General features: G+C 33.4%; 2 protein-coding genes across 12 annotated transcripts in view; both read left to right on the top strand.

Moving 5' to 3' along the window:
* map2k4a (mitogen-activated protein kinase kinase 4a) overlaps positions 1-7,175 on the top strand; it is a 16,606-nt gene extending 9,431 nt beyond the window's left edge. For all 10 annotated transcript variants that reach the window (XM_016495716.1, XM_016495715.1, XM_016495713.1 and 7 more), the window contains 8 exons: positions 945-1,064; positions 1,152-1,271; positions 1,366-1,417; positions 1,511-1,638; positions 4,239-4,316; positions 4,408-4,556; positions 4,808-4,853; positions 6,548-7,175. In XM_016495716.1, the coding sequence (XP_016351202.1) occupies positions 945-1,064; positions 1,152-1,271; positions 1,366-1,417; positions 1,511-1,638; positions 4,239-4,316; positions 4,408-4,556; positions 4,808-4,853; positions 6,548-6,661 (807 nt within the window). In that variant the 3' untranslated portion in view covers positions 6,662-7,175. The remainder of the gene's footprint in view (positions 1-944; positions 1,065-1,151; positions 1,272-1,365; positions 1,418-1,510; positions 1,639-4,238; positions 4,317-4,407; positions 4,557-4,807; positions 4,854-6,547) is intronic.
* A 1,300-nt stretch (positions 7,176-8,475) lies between these two features.
* The window catches only part of LOC107695696 (zinc phosphodiesterase ELAC protein 2-like), a 19,429-nt gene continuing 6,240 nt past the window's right edge, over positions 8,476-21,664 (top strand). Inside the window, exons 1-21 of one of the 2 annotated variants that reach the window (XM_016495706.1) lie at positions 8,476-8,886; positions 10,355-10,405; positions 10,608-10,678; positions 10,876-10,940; positions 11,078-11,135; positions 12,506-12,574; positions 12,723-12,869; positions 13,600-13,655; positions 13,788-13,846; positions 13,954-14,026; positions 14,147-14,259; positions 14,332-14,430; positions 14,510-14,648; positions 15,530-15,615; positions 15,874-15,995; positions 16,381-16,471; positions 17,869-18,007; positions 18,646-18,684; positions 18,776-18,885; positions 18,992-19,091; positions 19,782-19,902. In XM_016495706.1, coding sequence (XP_016351192.1) covers positions 8,633-8,886; positions 10,355-10,405; positions 10,608-10,678; positions 10,876-10,940; positions 11,078-11,135; positions 12,506-12,574; positions 12,723-12,869; positions 13,600-13,655; positions 13,788-13,846; positions 13,954-14,026; positions 14,147-14,259; positions 14,332-14,430; positions 14,510-14,648; positions 15,530-15,615; positions 15,874-15,995; positions 16,381-16,471; positions 17,869-18,007; positions 18,646-18,684; positions 18,776-18,885; positions 18,992-19,091; positions 19,782-19,902 — 2,062 coding nt within the window. In that variant the 5' untranslated portion in view covers positions 8,476-8,632. Of the gene's footprint in view, positions 8,887-10,354; positions 10,406-10,607; positions 10,679-10,875; positions 10,965-11,077; positions 11,136-12,505; positions 12,575-12,722; positions 12,870-13,599; positions 13,656-13,787; positions 13,847-13,953; positions 14,027-14,146; positions 14,260-14,331; positions 14,431-14,509; positions 14,649-15,529; positions 15,616-15,873; positions 15,996-16,380; positions 16,472-17,868; positions 18,008-18,645; positions 18,685-18,775; positions 18,886-18,991; positions 19,092-19,781; positions 19,903-21,664 lie in introns of both variants that reach the window. The other variant, XM_016495705.1, reaches the window with a different exon arrangement.

Genomic DNA, 21,664 nt, shown 5'->3' with positions numbered 1-21,664 from the left:
AGATGAAAGTTGCGTGTATGCGCGTCTGTGCGTTTCTCTTTTTAGAGTGAGTTTACTTAAAGGGGTCATATGATGGGTTTTCAAGTTTTCCTTTCTCTTTGGAGTGTTACAGTGATTGGTTTCAAGGGACAAGGGGAAGGGGTATAAAATAGAATTGGGATTGGGCCTTACTTTTACCAATGCTTTTTTTTTCATAAGTCACTCAGAATACTAAATTTAATTGATAAGATTAAACAAGATACAGATAAACGAAGCAGTTACTGAAGATATCAAATATCTTAAGTCCTTTAAGAATAGTAACTGAATGATGGAAAATGACACTTTTTATAAATTAGGCTACTACATTTGTTTTGACTATTTCATATAATAATTATTCATTTTAAACTATATATGTCATATTTTCACTGGTTTTCACCAATTTTTTTTTTTACTTTTATTTTAATTTACAAAGTGAAATACAATTTTAATTCCTTGTCACAGTTACCTTTATGATATCACCCCAATGCATTTTTTACAATTTGGACATTTTCATTTAGGGGTGTACTCACTTTTGTGGCCAGCGGTTTAGACATTAATGGCTGTGTGTTGAGTTATTTTGAGGGGACAGCAAATTTACACTGTTATACAAGCTGTACACTCACTACTTTACATTGTAGCAAAGTGTCATTTCTTCAGTGTTGTCACATGAAAAGATATAATAAAATATTTACAAAAATGTGAGGGGTGTACTCGCTTCTGTGAGATACTGTATTTACAATATATTTGTCCTGGCCCTTATTTTTTTTTTTACTCTCTCATTTCAAACTGCTTTCAAACATTTGGGAAGAAAATGATGTGCTTTGTGCATAATATGTTCTCTTTTGAAATCAACCAGATAATAATAATAAGCTGCAGTGTGGATCAGATAAGCTGACGGTCTCGATCTGTGTGTGTTTGTGTGACAGAGGATCCGGTCAACGGTAGACGAGCGAGAACAGAAGCAGCTGCTGATGGATCTGGATGTGGTCATGAGGAGCAGCGACTGTCCCTACATCGTCCAGTTTTACGGGGCTCTTTTCAGAGAGGTTTGTCCGTTTGGTCTGCTTACCGCCTCATGCTTTCTGAGAGAGTCTTTCCTCTCAAGACGCTTGTTCTGTCTTTGTCTTTCTCAGGGGGATTGCTGGATATGCATGGAGCTCATGTCTATCTCCTTCGACAAATTCTACAAATACGTTTATTCCTCTTTAGACGAAGTGATTCCAGAGGAAATTTTAGGGAAAATAACATTAGTTGTGAGTTTTCATTCATTTAATCCACTTTGGCATTGATTAAGTGATGCGTTCGTTAACGTTCATTAAAATGCTGTGTTCTTCTGTGTCGTTTCAGACTGTGAAAGCACTTAACCACTTAAAAGAAAACTTGAAAATTATTCACAGAGGTAAGAGAAGCAGAATGATGAAGTTTCTCATTTCTGACCTCTATCAGTTTGTTTTTGTTGTTTTACTCAGACTGAAGCTCTTTCTCTCTGCAGACATAAAGCCATCAAATATTCTCCTGGACAGGAAAGGCAACATTAAGCTGTGTGATTTCGGCATCAGTGGACAGCTGGTCGACTCCATCGCCAAAACCAGAGACGCAGGCTGCAGACCGTATATGGCAGTAAGATTTATTCATTTATAGATTCATTACCACTACGGTTGAGGTTGGTAAGATTTTGAAATGTTTTTGAACAGAAGAAAGTCTCTTCTGCTGCTCACTAAGGCTGCATTTATTTGACCAAAATACAGTAAAAACAGTCGTATTTTTAGATGTAATGTATTCCTGTGATCAAAGCTGAATTTTCAGCATCATTACTCCAGTCTTCAGTGTCACATGATCCTTCAGAAATCATTCTAATATGATGATTTGATGCTCTAGAAACATTTCTGATTATTATCAATGTTGTATTTTCAGCATCATTCCTCCAGTCTTCAGTGTCACACAATCCTTCAGAAATCATTCTAATATGCTGATTAGCATATTATTATCAATGTTGAAAACAATTGTGCTGCTTCATATTTTTGTGGAAACTTTGATACACAATTGATACGTATTGATATGGTACGAACTTTGATGTGACTTTTTTGTCCAGGATTATTTGATGAATAGAAATTTCAAAAGAAAAGCATTTAAAATCTTTTGTAAGATTATGAATGCCTTTACGGTCAGTTTTGATTAATTCAATGTGCTGCTGAAAAAAAAATAGAATAAAATAAAGTAAATGTTATTACATTTATTTATTTATTATTTATTTAAAGATGCCACTGCTATTGGGGTCATTTTTTGTAAAAAAAATAAATAAATAATAATAATAAAAAAAAAAATAATAATTTGAACATTAAAAACTGTGCGTTTTTATATATATATATGTATATATATATATATATATATATATATGTACATGCATGTATATGTATATATGTGACCCTGGACCACAAAACCAATCATAAGGGTCAATTTCTCGAAATTGAGATTTATACATCACCTGAAAGCTGAATAAATAAGCTTTCCATTGATTATTATGGTTTGTTAGGATAGGACAATATTTGGCCGAGATACAACTATTTGAAAATCTGTAATCTGAAAGTGCAAAAAAAATCAAAATATTGAGGAAAATCACCTTTAAAGTTGTCCAAATTAATTTCAATGCATATTACTAATCAAAAATTAAGTTTTTAAGTAATTTCCTGTCATCCTTTCTGAAGCTGAGCGTGTGTGCGCGTGCTGTAGAGTGATGTAACTGCAGGAGTGTCCATGAATGAAGCTTAGCTCTGCAGTGGCTCTGCTGCTGATGATATCATGCTCTAATCTGCGCCGTGATCTCATCATCATCATCATCATCATCCCCAGAGTCTCCTCACTGCATTATGACATCATCAGTCTGTCAGCATCAGTGACATCAGTGTGTTGACTGACATGCACAGCTGTTATTATGTGACACACACACTCTGCTGCTGTCTGGTCGGAAGTGTGTGCCGGGAGCACATCTGTTTTTGTGGTGTTTGGGCCTGTAAAGCAGCTGGATCAGACACAGACAGTCTGATGTGCTGGAAAAGCACTCCGCTGCACTCTCTCAGTTCACTCTTATGTGTTCATCTAGAAGTGTGTGTGTCCTGAGAAATGAACCCATGATCTCAGCTTTTCTACATCTATACTAGTTGCAACAGCATTTTCAGCACAATTAACCTCAGAAATCATGTATTTCTGAGTAAATTAGAATATTCATAGGACGGGACTTTATATGTCAGGAGAATGCCGTTTTCTCTGCCAGTGTTTCAGCAGAAAAAGAACATGCCGTGCCAAAAATGCATCAAAATGTAAGAAATTAAATAGTCAGTTTCAACAATGAAACATTTAATCTCAACAGTGTGAGGTATTTCTGATTGAAACAGAAAAACAAAAATCAGAAATGGAGGAAGTTTTTATTTTTTTTAAATAAAATGAACATCTAATATAAATATTTAATTAATAAAATAATTAATAATACTATATTTTTGTTTAGAATAACGCACTAATGATTCATGCTAAAATAATAGCAGCAAAAAATAATGTGAACTTTGTCATAAAACATGAGACATTCACAGTAAAACGGAATATTCTTGATTTTTATATTATTTTAAAAATGTTTAATTTTATCAATCCAAACAAAACAATATTATTGCTTAAAATAGTTTTTCTTGACTGTGTTTCAGCAGACAAATTGATTCCAAACATGAAGTAAATTTATTATTTTTATTAATAAAAAACAACAATGCATAATAACTGCGATTAATTGCAATTAATTGCACCTAAAATAAAAGCTTTTGTTTACATAATATATGTGTGTGTACTGTGTATATTTATTATGCATATATAAATACACACACACATGCATATATTTAAAAAACATTATTTATATTTTATATAAATATAATTTTATATAAAAATGTAACATTTTTCTTAAATATATACATGCAAGTGTTTATATACACATAAATATACATATTACACACATATTATGTAAACAAAAACGTATTTTGGATGTGATTAATCGTTTGACAGTATTAAATAATAATAATAATAATAATAATGATTGTTCTTTAGAATTACATGCACACTTTGTGCCAAATTAACAGCTGCAAAATTTGATTACTTTACTTGTAAGTAATTGAGTTTTGCTGTCACGTCTGGAGTCTTTCTGTATGATTGACTCTGCGTGTTTGTGTGTGTTTGTCCCTCAGCCGGAGAGGATAGACCCCAGCGCTTCCAGACAGGGTTACGATGTCCGCTCAGATGTCTGGAGTTTGGGAATCACACTGGTGAGGATGATGATCTGTCATGTGATCGTCTGTGTGTGTGGTACTGAAAGTGATTTCTGTGTGCGTTTGATGTGTTAAACTGCTGTTTCAGTATGAACTGGCCACGGGACGGTTCCCCTACCCGAAGTGGAACAGTGTGTTCGATCAGCTGACGCAGGTGGTGAAGGGCGACCCGCCGCAGCTCAGCTGCTCAGAGGAGAGACAGTTCTCCCCCAAATTCATCAACTTCGTCAACCTGTGGTGAGACACACACACACACACACACACACACACACATGATCGCAGTCACACTGCGATCTCCAGCGTTTCCTCTTTCTCAGAGTTTGCTGACTCCGCAGACGGGATGTAATAACTCCGGTTTACTGTGCGATCACATGATGCACACGACGCCTCCTGCTGCTCATTCACAGCAACTGCAAGAGCTCAAGATTGAGTTTATGATTCATTTGACCCTCAAGGGCTTGAATTAAATCTTTTTTTGTTTCTAACAGCCTTACAAAGGACGAGTCAAAAAGGCCAAAGTACAAAGAGCTTCTGGTGAGTTCCTGTTTCCTGCTGAAAGCCACTTTTTGACATGACATAGTTTTCATTTTATTTTATCCTGATCTTGGAAATTATGCCATAAGTGGTTTAATTGGCTAGAAATTGGTGTTTATATGAGTTTATTTTCCCAAGTCCTCATCCAAATAAAAAGCCAAGGAAATTCATTTGTCAAAAGGTGGAGAAACCCTGGATATGGCTATATAGTGTTTTAAACAGCATTTTTGTAATTCAATTAAATTAAATTTAATTGTTGTTGTTGGTGTAGCTGTTTTATTAATAATTTTTTTTTTGTTTAGAATAATATTCATTAATGATTTGAGCCAACATAAGAACAGCAAAAAAGTATTCTTAAAGTATTCTTATTCTTATTAATAAGAATAGTTATTATTATTATATAATGTCATGTTATTTAAGAGATCACATTTAAAAAATATTTGAATTTAATTTGTCACACTATGATGGACTATTTATTTAAAATCTGCCAAAAAATACATATGTGTATGTCCACTATCCTAAAGCATCTAATTAATATTCTTTAATATTTATATATTTGTATATTGTATGTTTTTTTTTAAAGAGTGGTGACCTTTTAAAATAATACAATTCTATAATTCCAGAATGAATTTTCCAGTATTTATTTATTTAGTTATATTTATTATTATTAACAAATACAAATAGCAATTTCTTAGCAGTCTCTACCTAATAAATTTAAGATTTTAACATATTTAGAAAAATGTACATTCATCATAGAAAATTTCATGACCTATATTTTATTAATTTTAGTGACTTTTCCAGGTCTAGAAAAATCATACCCTAATTTATCCAAGTCTTATTTTCAAGATTCTGGGAATCCTGGCTCTTAAATAAACACGACAGCTGTTGAGACAACAAAACCTAATAACTATGATGTCAGTTTATGTATATTTTTAGGTGTTTTAGCTGATTTCAAAAAATATATTTGATCTTATTTGAAAACATTTTAAGCCATATTTAATGCTTCAGATGTGATAAAAGTAGTGGTCGACCGATATCGCCAAGGCCGATATATCGGCCGATATTTGGCATTTTTCAAATATCGGCATCGGCCGATAAGTTTTTCTGTTTGGCCGATGTGTTCGAGGCGGGACTTTTATTTTGACGGCGCTGAGAATGGCAGCGCCTGAACACACAGTGCTCACATTCTCTCTCTTGTTTACTGTCGTTGTTAACAGTTCTGTCTAATACGGATAGAAGTCTGTTTAATAGTCAGATTATTACTTCCTTTTCAATTATATTTTTATTAAATATTTATTTATTTGTGAAAAATACTTTATCATCTAAAGCAGCGGTTCTCAATTCCAGTCCTCGGACTGGAATTGAGAACCGCTGATCTAAAGTATAAGTATGTTTATTTTACACATTTATTTTTTAATCCATTGTCAAATGATTTCAGATTTCTTAAATATTAATTAAAATTAAAAACATATTATATCGGCTTTATATCGGCTATCGCCCCCCCGCCTGCTTTCCAAGATATCGGCATCGGCTGTCAAAAAACCAATATCGGTCGACCACTAGATAAAAGCACAATTCATTTGAGATGTGCATTACAAAGGATACGAAACTCTCAAGAAGACTAAAGCGGAAGTGCTGTTGAGTGAAAGAAATGAAAGTAAACCAGACTTCTCTCTCCTCTCTCTGTCTCTCAGAAACATCCCTTCATTCAGATTTACGAGGAGCGTACGGTAGACGTGGCCAGCTATGTCTGCATGATCCTGGATCAGATGCCCGCGTCTCCCAGCTCCCCCATGTACGTGGACTGATGCGTGGGTTTAAACACAGAACGGCAGTATTAAAACAGGAAACCGTACACGAGAGCGGCACAGCGGCGTTCAGTTCAAGCTCGACTGTAAAATACCTCCTTCCCACGTCTCTCTCTCTCTCTCTTACTGTCGCTCTCACATCACACACACACACACACACACACATATATACACATACATCTGTAAAGTGCAAACACACACGTGTCTGACGGCAGTCTGATCTCTCGCGGATGCGGAATAGTGATTTTAAACCGATATGAAATAATGAAATAATAATTAAGCCTGGAAATTGTATTTATACTTCTGAAATGACTTGTGGAATATTTGATTCGGAAAGCCTTCGACGTACTGGAACCCTGCTTGTGTCTCGTCCCTCCTCTTCATGTATGTGATATTAAACATGTGTTTTGTATGTAAAGGTGAATGATGATGCAGAGGTGGCCGGGGTTTCTGTAATCCTCACTGTACAACGACTATGTGCTGATATTATAAATAAAACTGAGGAATATGGAAACGACTCCGTGTTTGGTGCTTTGTAAAATGTAGCGAATCTTATTATCAAATAATTTTATATTTGATATAATGACTCTATATGTTGTTTATTTACTGCATAGAAGTTTTTACATATTAATATGACCATTCACTATTAATATGAATAATCAATTAATAATTTACAATGTAATTATTTAGTTTATATCACATTTTATATGACAGATTTTTGTTTTTTTATATTTGTAATGTAATATAGATAAATTATTAAATATCTAATTATAAATAATGATAATATGAATATTGTTTTAATTGTTTATAATATTACATATTTTTAATATATAATTTCATTAATATTTTGAATCAAAAATATGCTATTTAATGTATTTTTGATGTAATGCACTTTAATATATTTTAATATAATGCAGTTATTTTTGTTTTACAATTTAATTATTCCATTTTATAATATCACAGATTTTTTATATTACAGAACTTTATTTTTTATTATTTGTAATGTATATAATGTGTGTCATATAAATAATGATTAAAAACATGGTATTATTAAAAACAATGGTGATAATATGAATACTATTTTTAATTCATGAAATTTTACTTTTTATAAAATTACAGATTGTTTTAAATATATAATTTCGTTTACACTATTTTGGATCAAAAATACATTATTTAATGATTTAAAAATTATATTTTTTCTTTGATACACAAATAGCTTTTTTTCTCCTCCAGAGGGCACCTGTCAGCTCAGAAAGCTGATTTTCCCTTGATTTTTTTTCATTTTACTGCAGAGATTTGCTCACTTTAAAGTATTATCGTTCAAATTTAATTAAAAATCCCGGACTGATAAGTAAAATACAGATGAGAGAGCACTACAGCAGTGACCATTAAACAATCGTTTATATATCGTTTCACAGCAATCGCGAACGACTGTGGTTGGTCCATTCTGACCAGCGCTGAGAAAAGTAACAGATATAGATGACAGCGCTGCCAATTGCGTGATACGTTTCTCAGCGCTGGTCAGAATGGACCAACCACAGTCGTTCGAATCGAATTGAACTCATTTGGGATTGCTGATTTCACATCTGAATAAACACACTGGTGAACGTTAATAGACATTTTAATTAAAAATACGCAGTGAAGAGTTAAAATAGAAGAATTATCATACCTGTCTACCTTTCAGGGCTTCTACGCCTATTTTAGCCATTTTATTAGAGCCATACAACCATTTTAACATGTAGTTATATTATATTATATCGAACTGTAAATATTTATGCGCCATTCTAGCTAGGTCTATTTCTACGTGCGTCAAGCGTCATCATCATGCGTCGGAAGCGCGTCCAGCGTCAACACGTGAGTCCTCCAAACTGCACAAACTAACAGCACATCGGCTGTGATATTTGTGTTTATCGAGCAGAAGTCGCGGGCGATGAGCCGCTCGTTCGTAGCCGCTGCGCGTTGAGTAACGTTATGCTCGCGCGTCTCTCCGCACTCGGAGCGCTGGGAGTGTGGAAAGAGCCTGTGCTGCAGGGAGCCGTCAGACTGATGCAGACCCAGTCCTCCAGGAAGAGCAGAGCTGTCAGAGACACCCTGCGCCATGTGAAGGTGAAGGAGAGCCGCAGGCAGGGCGAGCTGCACGGGCCCTCCACCGTCTATGTGCAGGTGTTGGGCGCCGGGAGCAGAGACAATGGAGCCTCGCTGTATGTCTTCTCCGAGTATAACAGGTGCGCGCTGATCCTCACTCAGTATCACAGTGACATCTGTGATATATTACACGTTATAACAGCCTTCACCAATAATCACGATTAGGTTTAATGCATAAGTAGTTGATGTTGAGCAAAGTATGGAAATGTGTGAAGAGTTCAATGACATGTCAACTTATTTAAACACATTATAATGTTAATTACTTACTTAATAATAATAAATGTAATAAAAATATAGGTAAATATTCGTAATAAGACTAATAACATTAAGAAACTATCACATTATGCAGTGCTAACAAACCAGTAGTATATAAACAAAAGTATGCATTTATAAATACTGGGGGTAAGCAGATAAACATCACATTTTCATTTTTGGGTGAACTCTCCCTTTAATAGTGCTGTCAAACGATTAATTGCATCCAAAATAATAGTTTTTGTTTACATAATATATCTGTGTGTACCGTGTCAACTTACTATGTATATATAAATACAAACACATGCATGTATGTATTTAAGAAAAATATGTAATGTTTATATATTTGATTATTATTTGACTTTATTTGAATGTGTGTGTAAATTTTTTGACTGTTTATTTGATTATTTATATAAACATTTAACTTTCATTTGAAAACAAAAAAATATTTTCAAACACACACACACAAATAAAAATATCTTGCAACTTTAATTCATACATGTGTTTGCCTTAGATAAAAGCAGTATACATAATTTTTGGTGAATTATTAATGAATAAATAATTGAGTAAATTGATTATGCATTGTTACTAATAAATAAACAAATATAGAACATTAAATGCTTAATAATAATAATAATTAATAATAACAATAATAATAGTAATAATGCTGTATAAAATTAATAATAGTGCAAATATTATGACATTATGTAATGCTTAACAAATCAGTACTTTATAAACAGAGATATGCATTATTTACTTTATATAAAATATAAAGTTTATATTCTTTATATACGTTCATAAAAATAAATCAAACTTATGAACATATGATTTGAAATGTATAATGATACTTAAAAATAATTTACTGCTAAACTTTATATAATATAATAATGCGAGTATGTTAGTTGAGGAATGATTTTAAATATTTTTTACAAAATCTCAGTGCTAGCTAGTAGCTGTAAATTATATATCATCAAATTTATTTGATTATTATTTAACTTTATTTGAATTTATAAAATCGCCTACTATATCTTTTATTTAAAAACAAAACATTTATAAAAATTCTCATTGTTAAGAGATCAGTAATGAAAGATCACAATAAAATGGCATGAAATTCTTGATTCATACATTTATCTCTCTTTGCTGAAAGCATCTGTTTAATGAATATATAAATGCATTTCTATACTTCCGTATATATTCCTATTTGAATATGCATGAACCACTGACTGTCTAAGCAGTATATAATGCTTGTTTATAAAAGTGATTCGACAATGTTAGCAGCATGTCTTTCATATGCAGGTATCTGTTTAACTGTGGTGAAGGAACACAGAGACTGATGCAGGAACACAAGTAAGAGATAAACTTAACACTGTTTTGCTCCTTGACATCTTATAAAGATCTGATCAAACTGTGCTTATTAATTACTGCAGATTGTAAAATGTTTTTCAACTGTTACTTGTGATCGTCAGAGTTTGCAGTGTCCACTGCAGTCATCTGAGACATGTGTGTGTGTGTGTGTGTGTGTGTGTGTGTGTGTCTTGTTTGTATCCAGAATAAAAATTGCACGCTTGGACAACATCTTCCTCACCAGAATGAGCTGGGAGACGGCCGGTGGTTTATCAGGTCAGACTGGGACTTTTTTCTGTTGCATTTGAAGCTTTTTCGGCACAAGTAATGCCTCTTTCATGGCTGCTTATGAAGCCGATTGAAAACTTTTCTCTCTGATTTGCAATTATTCACAGTCCATGTTTCCTCACATGATTAGACACTGTGGTTGTTTGCTCTGTTCACTGTGTGATGGGTTCGTTTTGTGTGTACAGGGATGATCCTGACCCTCAAAGACACTGGAGTCCCTCAGTGTGTCCTGTCAGGACCCCCGCAGCTGGTGCTGTCTGTTAACATTACACATGTGCATTTTATGCAGATCTTTGTGTCTTTCTCACTACAAAAAAAATCAAAGAGTTTGGAGACTTTTGTTAGTTTTCTTGTAGTGTTTCACTGAATTGTGTTTTGTTGTTTTAGGAGAAATATTTACAAGCCATACGAGTGTTTTCAGGACAGCTGGAAGACATTAAACTTGGTAAAGCCCACCATTATCCTCTCATATGGATTACATGCAGTGTTATTATTGTTTACTAAAACAAACACTAAATCTATTAGAAATCATTTTTGTTAATTGTAATAAATGTGAACTAAATAAGATACCATATATTAGATGAAAAACATAAACTAAGCAAACTTAAGCTAACATTAAAACTAAACCTTAACTCAACTCAATGTAAATTAACTCGGCTCAGCTCAACTAAACTTAACTAAGCTAAATTAAACGTACTTAATTTCAGCTCAGCGCAACTCGTCATAAACATATCTCAACTCAATTTAAATGAAACTTAACTGAACTTGACTAAAATTAACTCAATTTAAATTTAGCTCAGCTAAACTTAACTAAGCTAAATTAAACATACTTAAATTCAACTCAGCGCAACTCATAATAAACATCTCAACTCAATTTAAATGAAACTTAACTGAATTTGACTAAAATTAACTCAATTTAAATTGAGCTCAGCTCAACTTAACTAAGCTAAATTAAACATACTTAAATTCAACTCAGCGCAACTCATCATAAACATATCTCAACTCAATTTAAATGAAACTTAACTGAATTTGACTAAAATTAACTCAATTTAAATTGAGCTCAGCTCAACTTAACTAAGCTAAATTAAACACTTAAATTCAGCTCAGCGCAACTCGTCATAAACATATCTCAACTCAATTTAAATGAAACTTAACTGAATTTGACTAAAATTAACTCAATTTAAATTGAGCTCAGCTCAACTTAACTAAGCTAAATTAAACATACTTAAATTCAACTCAGCGCAACTCATCATAAACATCTCAACTCAATTTAAATGAAACTTAACTGAACTTGACTAAAATTAACTCAATTTAAATTGAGCTCAGCTCAACTTAACTAAGCTAAATTAAACATACTTAAATTCAACTCAGCGCAACTCATCATAAACATCTCAACTCAATTTAAATGAAACTTAACTGAACTTGACTAAAATTAACTCAATTAAAATTAAACAATTCAGCTTAATTTAAATTAAATTTAACTTTGTTTAAATGAAACAACTCAACTCAGTTTAAACTTAACTCAGCTTAACTTAATATAACGTAGCTCAGCTAAACTTAACTGAACTTAAATTTAACTCGGTTCAATTTAAAATAAACTTAAATTAAAAATAAAAAGCACATACCCCCCCCCCGAAAAAAAACAGAATAAATAATAAAACGCACATAACAAACTTATTAAACTAAAATTAAAATGAAAAGTGAAACTATAAAAATAAACGCTGTCTGAAAAAGTTCACATTTAAATACTCTAATAGTGTATAAATAATACTAAAATAACACTGATTGACTCTTTGTTTTTATTTCTGTCTGCAGCTGTCCGACCGTATACAAAACCTCAATATAAAGACGACACGATGACCGTCAGTCAAGTTCCTCTCTTCTGTGAGTGTCACCTCGTTTTTTCGCCGTTCCCCACCATAAAACGTTTAAAAACCTTGACATAAAGGATGTAGAGTGTATTTGCTTTGAGAACATGTGCTGTGTGTGTGTGGTTTTTACACTGTCCTCAACTATGAATGTTTAAAACAAGCTGAGCACAAGGCGAAGGCCGGCAGCCATTCTCCAGGCTCTAGACGCAGCAGCAGTCCTAACAGCAGTCAGAAGGGGGCGCTCAGGAGACTGGACGACCTCAAGGAGAGTCGGGGTCTCACCGCCAGCAGAAGATCAGCCAGTCCAGGCGAGACAACACGCACATATCACACTGCTTTATAAGCTGCTGGATCTATATGACCAAAGAAATAGTTTGAAATCACAAACTGTGTAGTTTAAAAAGGAAATGTAAATACATTTATTTGTTTATTATTTTGTATTTAATTATATTTTATTTACTTATATTACTATTAAATAATAAAATATTATGATAATAATGATGATAATAAGTAAGATCATTTTGTTGATAATTTTCAAAAAATTAAATTTTAATTAAAATTTCACTTTTCATTTAGTCCATTATATTGTTATATATTGTCCAAAGAAAATAATAATAATAAATGTTGCATTTGACTAACATTGTTTATTATTTTTTAAAAATCAGTCTGAATTTAATTTTGTCCATTATATTATGCTATGTTATATTTTGTCTTATAATAATGATAAAATGGTTCAAATAATTGTATTCACATTTTCACTAATATTTAAACTACATAGTCTGTGCTGATCAATTTCAACATTTGAATTTTGAATTTGATCTAAATAGTTTGATAAAAATTGAGCAAAATAATAAATGATTGCATTTTAACTACATATTTTGTTGAATGAAATGGAAATGTCTAAATTTCAGCAAACCTTTTAACAGACATCGCATTTTCCTAAAGCGTTTACATTTAGCATTTATTTGTTTCATATTCACGTTTTTACAGAGAGATGGCAGCAGAACTAATTTTTTCTTCTTTTTTTTCTCTCCACAGAAGGCAAAGAAAAGATTACTAGAGATTCGTCTCTCGTGGTGGCTTACGTGTGTAAGGTGAACGGAAACAATCTGAAACACATCCGTTTGACACATTTCTCCAGCCACATAATGATTATAAATGTGTCTTTTCACCTTTTAAGACCATATGGTGCTCAAAACCATATTTTCTGTCTAATGTTTCCTCAGTTGCACTCAAAGAAAGGGAACTTTATGGCACTGAAAGCTAAAGAGATGGGCCTGCCGGTGTAAGTGATATCTGATTCTTTCAGCTGTCCTTATGTGATCAGGACTGAAAAATAACACACAAACACATGGTTTAGAGCATCACTTCTGTTTTCTGCTTTACCTGTAGAGGAACAGCAGCCATTGGGCCCATAATCGAAGCTTTGAAAGCTGGAAAAACTGTGACGCATGAAGGAAAAGAGGTGACCGACAGTCACAGCCTGTTCTGCAGAGAACATTTATAGTACCTACAGACTCCAGTGTTAATCTGAAGACTGTGAGATCTCCCGGTTTCCCAGCTCACCGTGCAGCTTGTGTTTCAGATCCGACCCGAGGAGCTGTGCACGCCGGCTGATCCCGGACCTGTTTTCCTAGTCGTCGACTGTCCGTCAGAGGACTTCATACAGCCGCTCTGCACCAATCACGTCTTACAAAGGTGAAGAGATGTTTCCTGTAGAGAAACGAGGCCTGTCTTCTCTGTATATATCTCCTATTGTGATGTGTGCAGGTATCAGACGGGCGGATCGGAGGATTCTGCGGCTCTCGTGGTTCACATGACGCCTGAGTCAGTGCTGGACACGGATGAGTACAAGAGCTGGATGGAGAGGTACAGCGATCTCACACAGATCTGATCGTCAGCTGTGTGTGTGTGTGTGTGTGTGTGTGACGCATCTGTTGTGTCTCAGGTTTCCCAGCAGCACTGAGCATCTGGTGATGAACGAGCAGACGTTCACGTTGCACAACACCCGCAGTCACAAACTCCAGACGCAGCTCAACCTCATCCATCCTGAGATCTTCCCTCCGCTCAAACTCTACAAGACCAAAGTACTGCACCACTCACTCATGACACTTTTATTTAGGTTTCTTTAACTAATACAGTTTTGCTCATTTAGTTCCATATTGTATGCTAATTTAATGTGAAATAGTGTCTGTTACAGTTAAATTTAGACCATTGCCATTTTAAAAAATATATATTTTTTCATTGTTTGTTTTTCTGATTTATTAATTTCATTTATTAATTTATTATTATTTAGTACATTTTAATTTAACATTTAAATTTCATGTAGCTTTTAGCTATTTCCAGTAGGAACTTATCAATGATTTATTATTTGTCATTTTATTCTTAATATTTTCAGTATTACATTGTTTTTTTTTGTTTTTTTGCCTAATTTAATATTTTTCCAATTTATTCATTTGATGATTTCTAATTTAATTCCATATTTAATACATTTTTTAAATTTAATTTAATATGACATAGTCTCTGTTACAGGTAAGTTTGATTTAGATTTTAACCATTGCCAGTTGGGACATTTTTAATTATTTATCAAATTGATCAATTATTTATCATCATGTAATTGTGTGTTTTATTATTACTTCTTTTCTAATTGTATTGTTTTAATGTTTTTTACTTTTATTTTAGTAGTGTAATGTTTTTCGGATTTACTCAATTGATCTCTTCTAAATTAATTTCATATATATATATATTTTTTAATGTAATATAAAATTGTCTCTTATTTAATATTTCATATATTTTTTATGCTTCTGCTTAATGTACTTGGTTTTTTTCTGATTAATTAAATTACAAAAGTTTTTTTTTTTATATATTATTTTATTTCTAGTTTAATTAACTTAATAGTGTTTTCCATTTTTTTCCCAATCTGTAAGGAAAGATTTATTAATCAGCATGGTGTTTGTTGTTGTTGTAGGAGCCGCCGGCTTCTCTCCGTGTTCCTAACGTCAGAGCCGAGTGTCTGATGAAGTTTCAGCTTCGGCCCAAACTGGAGTGGCAAAGGTCAGTTCAGGTCAACAGTCGACAGTGTGTCACAGACGCTGTGCATAAAACGTAGCTTTTAATTGACAGTTTTATTGCGGCCCTCAATTACCTGAAATACACAAGCTTGTTGTTTTAAGCTAATAGTGTGAAACAAGGCAAAAATTGAGTTTTACAGCTTCAACAAAATAGTTCTTAGAAAGTTCTTAGAAATGCCAGATTTGATCTGATTTGAGGAACTTTTCTCGTGTGTGTGTGTGTGTGTGTGTGTGTGTGTAGAGATGCCATCCCGTCCTGCGACTCTGAGGAGTTCGTGAAGGAAGCAGCCGAAGTGCCAAAGTTTTTAGAGGAAGTTGAGGAATGCAGGAAGTTCCAGGCGGCTGCGTCCGTCTCCTCGTCTGGTGAGCTTTCTACCGAATCAGAGAGAGAGAGGGATGAAAGTATTGAATTAGAAGAGCAGAAAGACAAGAACACATCCACAGCCTGACATTTAATTTCCTCCGAGTGAAACTTTCTTAACTTCTCACTTTCACTCTGTACTGTATCTGTCTCAGACACCTCAGATCGTGCAAGAGTCAAAGGATATGTGTTTCTAAAGTGTGGAAAATGATAATAATGAAGGACCTCTGACTGTCTATATGAACTATAAAATAACTGAGCTCTTATAGAGGGTGTGTGGGCTGATTTTCTTCTGTATTTCAGATGTTTATCATGTTTTTATTTTTTAGTTCGTTTCAGATGTTTATCATGTTTTTAATTTGTTGTTCGTTTTCTGTGCTGGTAAAGGTGAGAAGTTTCCTGAGATTGTGTTTTTGGGCACCGGCTCGTCTCTACCGATGAAGATCAGAAACGTCAGTGGAACTTTAGTGAACATCAGGTAATAAAACTTACTGTTCCATAATAATAATAATAATAATAATCATACATATACAGTATATATATATATATATATATATAAAAGCATACATATATTAAACTAAATATTAAATTAACTATTTAATATTTCTGCACTGAAAATAAAATGTTTTTTAAACAGTGTTTTTGTTTGACAAATAATTACAAAAAAATGGAAAGTAATATGTTGAATGAATATGTTGAATAGAAAGAGTGAAACAGTATTTTCTTGTTTTTGTATTATTATTATTTTTTTACATTGTTGAAAAATCATGTTTTGCAGTGTGTTGCTGTTTTATAAAAGCAAAAGTGATATCCATCAGTCCATGCATTATGAAGTTTTTACTGTGGTTGAGGGTGTTTTAGTCCCTCTGGTTCAGAATCCGATTAGCAACAAAACACTTCCTGACTTTGGTAAAATCGCGGTAACCCACAGTCTGTTGTGTTTGATCGCTGTAATATAATGGAGTAGAGATGTAACGCTATGAAAATTTCTTATCACTATTATAGTGACCTAAATTATCACGGTATTGATCAAATGTGCTGGAAGTGTTCAAAAAAAGTACTGACACATAAATCACTTCACCAAGTTTTGTATTTAAAATCAACAAACAAGAACTAAAATGGCAATTTGTTTGCATAAACGCTAGAACAATAATTTGGATTTTAAATGACATGACTGACAACAGTTTATCTAATAGCATGTATGAAATGTTCAAATAAAGCTTTGAATAAGTTTCATAAAATGGTAAACCTCACATTTCAGCCTTTAAAAAAAGGGTTAAGTCAAAATGATAATTGATTAATAAATGATGTATTATATCTGCTCCATAAATAATTCTAGATACCTTATCTGAATTGTTTAAATGTGTAGAATCCACTAAAGCTTGTTTTTCATCAACCGGTCAAAATTTACAGCATGGCATGCAAATTCAGTCCATTTTATGCCCCGACAAAAACTGCACTCAGGCGGAATGTAAATGTAACTCTCTGTAAATCCACTAGGTGGCGCTTATGGAACAGCAGAATTACAGCTGTTTCCCGTTACCTCTGTGGACAAGGCAGAATTGTGATTCATTTGCATAATTCCCTTAGCACTCTTTTAAAACCTTGCAGCTTTTCCGCCATGTTTTTACTCAAAACGAAAGTACTCTGTGTGCTGTGCGCACGTGAGACTTAAAACTGTGCTTTATGCTGGACAGTATTTATTAATCCTCAGTTGTTCAAATAGCGATAATCAAATACGGTTTTAATGATAATTCAAATATGAAACGGTAATACTAACTGTGGGGAATTTTATCATGATTCATTGTCAAACCGGTAATCGTTACATCCCTATAATTGAGTTGAAGTATGCCTAAACATGTCTCTGTTCCTCAGCTCCTCTCAGTCGCTGCTGTTGGATTGTGGCGAGGGAACGTTCGGCCAGTTGTGTCGTCATTACGGCGATGACGTGGACGAGATCCTCTCCAGACTCTCCACCATCTTTGTGTCGCACCTGCACGCAGATCATCACACGGTGAGAGACTCACAAACACAGCTAATGTGCAATGAGATGATTGGACATGCAATAAACCAGTTTATGTGACTATACATTATACATTATCCCAAAAAAAGTTTAGTGTCCTTATGCTAAAATACTTAATCACAGAAACCCATAATCAGCCAGTCTGAAACATAGAGCTGTGCGATAAATCTTTACTATTAAAATATATAAAAAATAAATACTATTAAATAATCATTTATAAAATGGATAGTTCCGGTCCTTGATTCTGATTGGTTGAGCCGCGTTCGAAGCTGTTGTAAATTACTCTACAATCATACACCTTTGTTTACGTTTGTGTGTTGCTTGGCAACCACTTTGTTGCAACCACAACTGTTTCTGAGGAACTACATTTTTTGTCGGAAGAATACTGTTTTTATTAATATCATTACACTTTATTTGCTCTGTTTTATTTTGTGAAACCTTACTATATATATGGAATAACCGTTTTATACTGTTTATACTGATACTCCGCTCCGCGTCGTGCCTAACCACGCCCCTTAGCTGTTATAAATTCACTGTAAACCACGGCTTCACAGGTCTTATTGCTTTAGTAGAGTGTTATTTATTGCTCTGCTGACTGTTGATTGCTGTATGTTTTGTTTTTCACACAGGGTTTGATTCATTTATTATTAGAGCGAGAGCGAGCTCTGGTATGCATATATCTATTTGTGAATATGTTTTATTATTTCTTGATTATGTGTATGGATTATTTCACTGATAATGGCGTCTTGTGTGATGCAGAACAGTCTAGGTAAAGTGTTCAGTCCCGTGTACCTGATCGCACCTGTGCAGATCATGACGTGGTTAAACCAGTATCACGATCACTGCCAGCAGATCCTCAGCCAGATCAAGTACGGGAGAAAAATAACATTGTGTCTTTATTTTTTATTTCTATCATTCTGTGAGAACATATGAGTTGTCCTAGTCACTCATCGCTTTTGTTTTTAATTATTCCAGTATTATCCCATCAGAGTTTTTGTGTGATGGCGCTGAGATCCCCAGAGTCAAGACCAAATCTTTAATTCAGGCAGTTCTGAAGAAGAATGACCTGGTCAAGGTCTGTATGCACTGTATAGCCTTTTTGTGGTTATATATACTTTTTTTTTCTTTTGGAGATGTCTAATATATATCTTGATGTTTATGCATTTTTTTCTGATATTTTATTTTATGAACCATGATTTTAACCAAACAGTAATTGCAAAGAAAAATGAAAATATTCAATGCAAAAAGTAACAGAAGTAGGTTAAATGGCTGTTCTGAAGACGAAAGACCTAGTCAAGGTCTGTATAAACTGTGCAATTAAAATATATATATATATCTCCTTTTGGCTATCGTCCAGTATATATCTTGATATCTATTGCTCTGAAAGTATTTATTTTATTTTATCAACCATGCTTTCAACCAAACGTGTAAAATGTTTAATGCAAAAAGTAACATAAAAAAGTAGCTTGATTTGATATTTTATCATTTATTTATATGCACCAATGTAAGAAGCAATTCAAATATTTTAATTTTTTATAAAACTTCTAGCACTCTTATACTCACAAAGTATATGGGTTTGGTCCTAATGGCAATATAAATGTACATTTCAAATAATTATAATATTCATGATGTTGGTTAATATTTAATCTTTAAATATCTGATAGCAGACCCTTCAGATTACTGTCTGTTCATAATGAATAAAGAGTGCATGAGCATGTTGTGATTTATAGCTACTGAAACCTCTCTTTCTGTCGTGATTGTGTAGTTTCAGACGTGTTATGTTCGTCACTGTAAGAACGCGTTCGCCTGCAGTTTGATGCATCAGTCTGGTTGGCAGCTCGTGTTCTCTGGAGACACCATGCCCTGCGATGCTGTCGTTAATATGGGTAAAAACCACACACACAAACACACTATGACCACTCATGCTTTTGTACACATGTACATAAATATAATGCTGTACTAAGTAGTTGAAAGGGTGAAATTGGCTAAAGTTTGCCTTTCAAATGTTATAGTGTGTCTAGAACATAATGCACTGATGCTTTTACGTTTGAGTTAAAACATTTTAATTTTTTTTCCCTCATTGATGATTCATGAAATTATAATCAAAATATATTTTAATAAAAGCTGTTACACTTTTTTTAATAACTAATGAAATAGCTAACATTACTTAACTACATTAGTTATTGTGAATTCAAAATAAAAATACTTCTAAAGCATTTATTCATCTTTTTTCAAATTGATTACTTTCAGCATTTACTAATATTCTGTTAACATTTAGTAATATGCTATTAAAATCAAAAGTTGTATCTGTTCATTTTAATTAATCCTAAGTTAACATGAACTAACAATTTGAGTTTTTTAATGTTAATAAATTTGATCTGAAATATAATATAAACAACTGACAAATACAAAAATAAACAACTAATTCACAATATTAATAAAATCTATGAGTATCTTAGTGATACTAAAATAACACAAAAAAAATACTGTAAATTCAATGTTTTGCTCATTGTTAGTTAAAACATTAACCAACGTTAACCAGTAGGGCTTTACTGGAAAGCTTTACCTAAATTATTTCTCATTATTTTGCAATACATTTAATGAGAATTTTGCCTCGTCCAAATACCCACACTTGCAATCTTTGCACTTGACCACTTGAATGATGTATTTCCTGTAATTTGGTCCAAGTGTTCAAGTGAGGATGGAGACCACAAGTGTGTGTGTAGAACTTTTCATTACCTAATGGGACACACTTATAGTGTTGTAAAAATGCAAGTGATTACATAGCTTCATTTTTATTTTAAATACTTTGTATTAATCAACTTGACACAATTGTAATTTGTGGTGCTTCTAATTAAGTGATAAAAAGCAGTTGCAAATGTTGTGCAAAATAAATATTACACTACTCATCTTTGCACCAATAAATCGTGCAACACTTTGTTTTTCTACCAAATTATATGTGATATCTAATTATTATATTAATATTTAACTTGCATTGGAAAGGTCTCTGTGACCTCTCGCGAGATCTCGGCAAAAAGTCTCACGATTTATTCCAAAACATGATGCCTGATGGGATACACTAAGCCTCGAATAGTGCTCCGAAGCGTGTGGATTTAGTTTCCGCAACCTCTCGCGAGATCTCGGCAAAAAGTCTCACGATTTATTCCAAAACATGATGCCTGATGGGATACACTAAGCCTCGAATAGTGCTCCGAAGCGTGTGGATTTAGTGTGCGTTAACGGCACTGCGCTTTGGCGTTTTCAAAACAAACAGTCTTGCGCACTTACTTCCTGCTGTGCAAGTGTGGGTATTTTATGGAAGCCCGTTTCCGCCACTGAATAAAAAATAAAAGAGGTAATTGCGACTTTTTATCTCACAATTCTGACTTTTTTTCTCAGAATTGTGAGATATAAACTCGCAATTCTGAGAAATAAAGTCAGAACTGCGAGATATAAACTCACAATTCTGACTTTTTTTCTCAGAATTGCGTGATACAAACTCGCAATTATGACTTTTTTTCTCAGAATTGTGTTACATAAACTCGCAATTGCGAGTTAAAAAGTCACAAGTGAGAGATATAAACTCGCAATTCTGAGAAATAAAGTCAGAACTGCGAGATATAAACTCACAATTCTGACTTTTTTTTT

This window comes from Sinocyclocheilus anshuiensis, unplaced genomic scaffold, assembly GCF_001515605.1.
Source record: "Sinocyclocheilus anshuiensis isolate Anshui unplaced genomic scaffold, SAMN03320099.WGS_v1.1 scaffold1075, whole genome shotgun sequence".
In the NCBI taxonomy this organism is placed as follows: Eukaryota; Metazoa; Chordata; class Actinopteri; order Cypriniformes; family Cyprinidae; genus Sinocyclocheilus; species Sinocyclocheilus anshuiensis.
This window is presented reverse-complemented; position numbering and strand designations above follow the sequence as displayed.